General features: G+C 36.2%; 1 protein-coding gene across 1 annotated transcript; it reads right to left on the bottom strand.

Annotated features, from left to right (window-relative positions):
• Positions 1–4,131: 4,131 nt before the first annotated feature.
• Positions 4,132–5,181, bottom strand: LOC141608541 (F-box protein At3g59000-like). The gene has a single exon (XM_074427884.1). The coding sequence runs from the start codon at positions 5,179–5,181 to the stop codon at positions 4,132–4,134; it is 1,050 nt and encodes a 349-aa protein (XP_074283985.1).
• Positions 5,182–8,495: the final 3,314 nt, after the last annotated feature.

Below are 8,495 nucleotides of genomic sequence, written 5' to 3'. Positions count from 1 at the left end.
TTTGTTAATTATTTTGTTAATCATTCCCTAATTAAGCTAGTTCTTCAATTAATTGGGGATTGAAGTTGGGTTGTAAGAACAAGATTGAAAGTTTATCCTTATTTATTCTATCCTATTTCCCTTCTTGCTTTGGATTGGTATTACTCCTCTCCTTATTTTCATTTGTTTACATTTTGTTCTTCCTTCATGTTTGTTTGATTGTTTATGTTAAAATTATTGTTGTTGTTTGTTTGTTTGTTGTTATTGATTTCATCATTGTTCATCTTTTCATTTTTCCTTTTTCCTTTGTTTCTCTTTCATTTGTTCATCCTTGGATAGTTGTCCTCAAAGACTTAATCTTTGAGTTGATTTGGTTAAAGATTGTGTCTTTTGGATTAGTTAATCTTGTTATTAGATAAAATCTCTTTCTCTCTTAACTATTGTTGAATTTGTTGCATGATTAGTAGTAAGATTCATCTTCCCACCATGTTTGTGACCAAAGTTTCCATCTTTATTGTTTATTTTGCAATTAGGACCATGATTAGTGAGTAGTCTTCCACTAGGGCTCGGTTTGACCCAACATGAGTAATTTCTCTAATTAAATTTCATAAAGGCTGATTCTTTGGGGAAATTGGTGAGGGTAGGTTAGAGGATTGACATGGTTTATGGGTTGACTTTTGGGTAGTGTTGACTTACGACCCTTGACCACCAACGAGAGTTGGTTAGGTTGTGATTTGGATACCCGAGATTTGACCCGATTGTTAACCTTGGTTGAGACCGAAAGGGAGAACCGGGGTAGGACACCTCTAATCTAGCGTTTGAAATCGATCCTCGAGAGAGGGAGTGGGATGACCCGGGAATTGATGGGGCTTAATGACCTTAGCGAATATTGGACTACCTTGGGAAAATGCATGTTTTTGGGGTAGTCGGGTATTGAGCTAGGGATTCCGACCTTCGAACCCGAGAGGGGGGTTGGTGGGTAGTACTAGTGTCCTATTTCGAACCCGAGAGGGGGGTCTTAGGCGAATTAGAGTCGTCACCTCCTCACCTAACTACCCTTATGACTAGCCTAGAGATTTGATTATGTGGAATTACGAATTGATTGGGAAGAACCGAGTCTTAGGTTTTTAATATATTTGATTTACAACCATTTATTCTATCCTGCCTTTTCTCCTATTTCTTATTTACTTGTTTTACCTTGTTGTTAGTAGTTCTAGCATAACCTTCTCCCTTTATTGTCGACTTAGCTAAACCATAGAGTTAAAACGATTAGTAGTCTTCCTAGCTCCTTGTGGGATCGACCCTTAATAGTGTACAACGATAAAATCGTGCACTTGCGAGGTATAGCTTGACACCATCAGTGACAAACTCCATCCCAGTGTTCTCAAGATCGTCCACCATTTTGCTTCCGGAGATGCAGGTTTGAGACTTAAATTACTTCATTTGATTACAAAGCTTACATTTCCTGTCTAAATTACTAAATGAATGATTTTGTAAACCGACTTCTTCTAACATGGTATTTGATGCTGTTTTCAAATAACTAATAAAAATGAGATGATAAAAAAGAGAATTGTTGAAAGAAGAAGTCTGATCTCTCTAAACTTATCTAAGATACTTCATAGAGGAGTGTCTTTTTTTTTTTTTGCACCACCCTGTTCTATTCGATTTTAACTCCGCATCCCAGGGTTTGTTTGCTAAATCATTCATTTTGCTCCTGCAAGCGATGAGTCAAATGTTAAGATCAGAGAGTGCCGGAAAGCTTGCAATGAAAGGACTTTCCATATTCGAGAAAGGCCCAAAGAAAGATGCAAAGACGCACCTTAAAGAAGCAGCAGAAAGGGGGGAAGATTGGCTTGTAAAATTTCTTTTGCAGGGAGACGTACTTTGATAAACGATTCTACACCAGCGTGGCGAATAGCATGCGCCAAGGGTCACTTATCCACAGTTTTTGCCTTTCTTGAGCAATGTGATCATCAAGAATTCATCAAGCTTTGTCAAAACAGCGAACAAACGCCTCTTCACCATATAGATTTGCTACAATATGAGCAGTATAAGAAATTGTTGGCGAATCCGGTGATGCGAAGTTTGAAGAATCAACTTGACATGACAATCATGCCACTCCATTGCACCTAGCCATTTCACGGATGAACTTTGGTCTAACAAGGGCATTGCAAGAAACTAAGGGGATAACGCTCGACATCCCAGATCAGAATGATAAAACAGCTTTAGAATTACTAGAGGAATAGTGCAAACCCAATCTTGAGTTTTTTGAGCAGTACAAAGAGTTGCTAGAAAAACCGGTTATGACGAGAATTGAAGAATCGGGGTGTCAAGAATAAAGCTCTTGCTCGCATCGAGCCATAGAACGCGATGACCATGAATTAGCAAAAGCACTCATAAACACTAAGGGCATAAAACTCGACATTCCGGATCTTAATGATAAAACAGCATTGGATTTGCTTGATGCCAAGTGTGGCAATGATGCTTTGTTTAAGCTGTATAAACATTTGTTAGCAAGTCCATTCATGACGCAGGAATTGAAAAATAGGGTTGACGTCAATGGATATACGCCTTTGCACCGAGCAATAGAACTGAAAGATGAAAGACTAGCTTTTGCATTCTTTGGAGACTAAAGGCATAAAATTTGACATTAAGAGCAAGAATGGTAAAACAACCTTTGATATGATCGAAGAACACTGTATTATTAAATCTGCCAATGGATACTGGTTTGAGCTGTACAACAATTTGTTGGAAATTCCAGATAGGTTGCAGAAGATGAAGAACCTCAGAGGTATTAGTAAAGCCACTCCTTTTCACATAGCATTAGGATGGTAATACAGTCTTGGATTTACTCGAACTACGGCTACAACGCAATGATGAAAAATGGGAGGTTTGTCATTCAAAGCTGGTTTTAACGGTAGTAACCATCCGGAATTCTTTGTGGGTTAGAGAAAAGCGAAAAGTATATATATGCATTGTTGTTAATAAGCACCATTATTACATAAAATAATAATCTTTTAAATTTAAGTTACATATGCACATTTAATCTTCGCATTTCATACATATTCTAAAAATATATAAATCCACATAATAATTAGAACCGTTCCACGGGAAACTCTACAATGTCGGAAGTAGGGTCCACCAAATCCGTCATGTTTCTATATATAGCTCGGTTCTAACTTATTTGACGAAGTCATGAACCACTGAAACTTGAACTTAAGTGCATTTCTGAGGAGGGTTCGACATTCCTCAGGTAAAGCCGCCAAATTACCGTTTGTATGTGGAACATCCAACGCGTACTCCACATCGAAACTTTCCAATTGAAGCATCCAACAAGGATGAGTTAACTGCTCATCACATATACTCTCTTCTGCTTTCCTAACCAAGTTTTGACACAAGTACTGCGAAAACAAAAGCAAATCAGTAACACAAATTCATACACCAAATCAGAATACAATCGAGGTATTAGGGACGACAAGTCCAAGGTTCGAAACTCCCTATGTTCTCTAAACTAGTCATTCTTCTTTTTATCGTAGAGCAACACTCATTTGTTTTACTACTAATGCGTGTTACACCGCGATAAAAAGAAGCATAAATTAACCTTGCAAAACTTTGTTGGAACTTAAATTATATAGTTGAACAAAATACCTTAACGACATAATAATTTTGACAATCGATAATGAAAGTAGTTGGACGAATAATCCAGAGAATGCCATCCACAAGAGCAGCTACATTTTCCTCGTCGTAGTTAAGCTCCAAATATAAGGAAAAATTGTGTCGCGGGGAAACTTCAATTGCTTCTACTAGCTCAAGTTGGAATGTTTCCTACCAAAACCAAATTAACTACATAAAGTTATTATAAAAGCAAGAAAATGAAAGGGCCTAAAGAAAACTGGGTACTCACCATTGGCAATTTGAAGTTCACGGAAACAGTGGTCTTATTTCCGATTAAGGGTACGATAAATTCTCTCAGGTTCATCAACCACGTCGTGTCATAAGCGTCCCTCATAGTTATATTCCGGTTGCTCTTCTCTAGCTCGATCCTTTGAGCTACAGAACACGCTTTGGAACTGTCGTGCCCGCAAAGTTGAACTCTCTCAGTTTCGGACAATTAAGATGTAACTCTTCCAGACCTTTAGTCCAACAATCGAATTATATTAAACTCGGACAATCAATATACACCTCCTTTACACACGCGAAATCATTATCATTACTAAGCAAAATTAAGTCCCTGAGAAGATTACTAGTTGCTTTAAATGTATCTGTATCGTGTATCTGTATAATTCCTTCTTCAAGAAGCGGAAATGTAGAAGTAAAGTCTTTTAACAAGGTAGGCTGGTCGAAGGTACACCAAGCACAGTCGATCTCTTTAATCTTTGGCACAAGCGCCTTGTGTGACACAAAGTTCGGTTTTAGCATCGCAGTTATGCACTCAAGGTTAGTGTCTACGATGTCAATATAATCAAGCTCCCCACACTGTATCCCGATAACAGCTTTTTTCAGATTAGGAAACTTCGAGAGGTTTAGGGATCTCATCTCGACACTGCAGTTTTCGAGGATTAGAGTTTCAATCCCCTGACAAAAATTTGTCAGGTTTTCCAATGCATCATAGTCCATAACAACATGTGACAAACACAGTCGCTCCAGAGACCAGAATCGGTTAATGGGGTCACAACCCAACTTGCACCCTCGAATAGAAATTTTGCGCAAGTGTTTAGAAGTCAGCATTGAAACCGGAAATTCATGCCACAAGAAATGCAGCGTTTGCACAGTAATACACAAGTCTTCGACATTAATTTGTTTTACCAATTCAATCCAATTATCAACACGAGAAAAGTACGTGGAATCATTGCAGGCCACATTGAGTGCTAATTTCCGAATAGGTGAATCTAGATGTCTGGCACTAGTCAACCGATGATCCACGTCGTCCATAAACATCTCCCTTAGTTGATTAAAATCAGGCTCTCCACCGCCGACTTCAGTAGCAGAAACAAGGGATTGCAATGCAAATAAGTTATGATCGAAGAAAAGAATGGGATATAGCTCGCAATAGTTTTTCCAGGTCTTAGATAAGATGGATGCCCGAGCAGAATCCTCTAATGGAAGACGAGATAATATACTAAGGATTATAGGATCCGGCAATTGTGAAACCCGGTCCAAATTCTGAATCCTATAAATCTTTTTATTGTTAGAACACGCCATCTTTGTAGAATTTCAGAGGGCAGATCCGGAGCCTAGTAGTTCATAAGATTGAATTGTGTTATTGAGTTGTTGTGATAAGGGCATTACTATACATCATTATATAGTAAAACCCGAGACCTCGACTTAAGGAAACTAAATAATCTAAATATCTTATACTCTAATCTTAGCAAATCCCATGATATCTTATACGACAATATCTCAACACTATCAAACCTGATAGTAAGTGGCCACAAGGGAAAAGAATGCGGATTAGTTAGAACATCAAATTTTAACACGGTTGCGTTCCTAGGGCTTGAACCGTGACCTTTGGTTAAGTTAGAACAAATCTTTTCTCTTTATCATAGCGGCACATTCTTGAGACTGGTATTTCTGTTTTGAGATTACTATAGATCAGATAACATTTCATGTGGTTCGATGAGAAAAATTTCTTGCTATTTGGCCTATTTTTGTTATCAGATACGGAGTACAATACAAGGAATTTTAACAGTCCCATTTAGAAACTCCATTTATGTTATTTGACCCGTTATAAGGTTAAGACGGAGATACACATCTTAAACCAGAACTTGTGAGGCTACTAACCGACCCTAAACTCTGTACCAGCTCTCAAATGTGTGTATGATAATGGATAATTCGTACTAATTAAAAATACTTCGTAATATATAGTAAAATTGCAAGGTCGTGTTCTTTCTAGCCTTTTTCAGTTTACTTCGATTCAGTCCAGTTAAGTTCAGCCTTAGTCTCATCAGTTCAGCTCAAGTAAGTTCAGATTTTCTTAGTCAATTCAGCCTTATTCTGTTAAGTTTAGTCCAATTAAGAATCATTCAGTTCAATTCAGTTAAACTCATTTTAACCCAAAAGAAATAATTTCAGACAAGAGACAGAATTACCGTCATTTCATTTATTCAATAAATAAAAAAAACACTGGAGGTCCTTCATTTAGTCTGGTGAATGGAACCATTAGATTGCCAGAAGGATAAATCGCTAAATTTACAAATCTATTCAAATCTGATAAAGTCAATAATCGCCAGATTGCCAGAAGCTACAGTATGAGGAGGAGTGATTAGTAAGAACTTGTTGGGTATCATGATCCGAAAATGGTTAGCTCGATTTAGGAGAAATACTATAATTTTTATTGCTGATATTTTAAAAACCATAGAACTAGTTTATTTCCTAATTAGATTATTACTAGTTTCTTTATTTCCTAGTTTCAGAATAATAGAATAAGGTAATTGTATAGGTCGGGTTTTAGGAAAATATTAACTTGTGAAGCAAGGCAACACTAGATCGTTTATTTTCTAGTATAAATAGAGGTTGGTGTATGTTATTTTGATCGATTGAGAATTAATAAAAATTGAAGCAGAAGCTTTTTCGTGTTTGCAAGTTCTGTAAACATAGGATCGACGCGTTTTCGTTCTGAAACTGTTATTGTTTGACGCGGTTCAAACTCTAACCCAATTGATAGCAATAGGTCTTGCGATTCAATCACCATTGTTCGATCTATAGGTCTAGATCGCGAAAATATCCCATTGTTTCGATTTCTAGACAGATTTTGAAGCAAATATCCTATTTTCATTATTGTTCGTTATTCTATTAAACCACTTCCGTGCAACTTTCGTATCACATCAGAAGGAGAGGAAAGGGGGTAAGTGCCAACACCACCACCCAAAGAGAGAAATACTTTGACACCGCTTCCGTGGCAACCAGCGATATCGTTTCCGATGCTACTGCAACTTAAGCAAATATCCTATTTTCATTATTGTTCGTTATTTTATTAAACCACTTCCTTGCAACTTTCGTATCACATCAGAAGGAGAGGAAAGGGGGTAAGTGCCAACACCACCACCCAAAGAGAGAAATACTTTGACACCGCTTCCTTGGCAACCAACGATATCGTTTCCGATGCTACTGCAACTTCCTGCAATATTTGGATTGCAGTGACCAGCTAAGTTCAGTTGAGGTGTCTGACCATTTCCAAATACATTCAGGAAACTGATATTTATGAATTTGTAATTTCCTGTTGCACAAGCGGCCGCTAAGGTGCCTTCCCCCGTGTTTTGACCCGAGTACGTGGCGATTCCGGCCCCATTGCAGAGACCGGCTAATAGGGATGTGAGGATTAACAGTGGTAATGCTAAGACAGCCATATTCTTATGTGATGCCTGGTTTACATAATGCAGGAGAAGTTTTAAGTATCAATTAGGAGTATTTGGTAGAATAGTAAACATAGTACTAGTATCTAGATATGACAGGATAATAAACGCAAATATAGAGAGGGATCCAAAATTTGTGTCATAATTAATAGGAATAATTATAATAGTTGGGCTTCAACCAAAACCTTAAGGTAATAGTTGAGGCCCAACTATAATAATTATTTCTATTAATAATCTTAAGCATTGAAGCAGAGAAGTTTGAAGATAATCTTAGAATTATGCTTATCTATATATATATATAAAAGAGAGTTTTTTCGAGCGATCTGAGAGCGTCCACATCATCAAAAATTAATTTAGGAAAGTATCATAAATAATAATTTTTGATGTAAAAAATAAAGTGGAGAATATTTTAATTAATATAATATATATATTTCCTAAATTATATTCAAGTGATATTTCAAATTTTTATATCAAACTTTTACATTTCACTTGACAAAAAAGTATCGTTAAAAAATTTATTAAAATAATATAATTAGCTTCGTGGTAAAAAATGCTATAATTAGAGTATAGATTTCGTATTATTTGCACATATTAAAAAATTTTAATATGTAAAATTGTGTAATTCTTAGTATGTTTTGTCCCACATTGGAAAATAACGTAGGTGTGGTGAATATACTACATATAAATAGTAGAATTGTCCCACATCGAAAGATTAGTATAATGTGATGTGATCATATGATTATAAATAGGAGTCATATTTGGAACTTATGTATCACCCAAAAAATTTTGAGTCTCATAAATATTTTTTTAAAGAGCTCTTAGGATTTTCTATCATTATCTACGATATGATATAAAAAATAAAGTGAAAATCGTTGGGAACTACCCGGGAAAGAGTTAAGAACATGAACAAGAAAAATAATATGTATACAATAGTGGTTTTACTAATGGTTGTCTTCTTAATGCAGTAATAGAGCGTTAATGAGTCGTTATATGTACAATGTAGAGATCTCTATCTAATGATCGAGCTAAGTGCTTTTACCTTCAAAGAAAAATAATATGTATACAATAGTGATTTTTCTTTTTAAGAAGAGACATGTACTTATCTTTCACATTGAAAAATAATGTAGGCATGATGAACATACTACGTCTAAATAATTAAATTAT

Source organism: Silene latifolia, chromosome 10, assembly GCF_048544455.1.
Source record: "Silene latifolia isolate original U9 population chromosome 10, ASM4854445v1, whole genome shotgun sequence".
Lineage (NCBI taxonomy): Eukaryota > Viridiplantae > Streptophyta > Magnoliopsida > Caryophyllales > Caryophyllaceae > Silene > Silene latifolia.
This window is presented reverse-complemented; position numbering and strand designations above follow the sequence as displayed.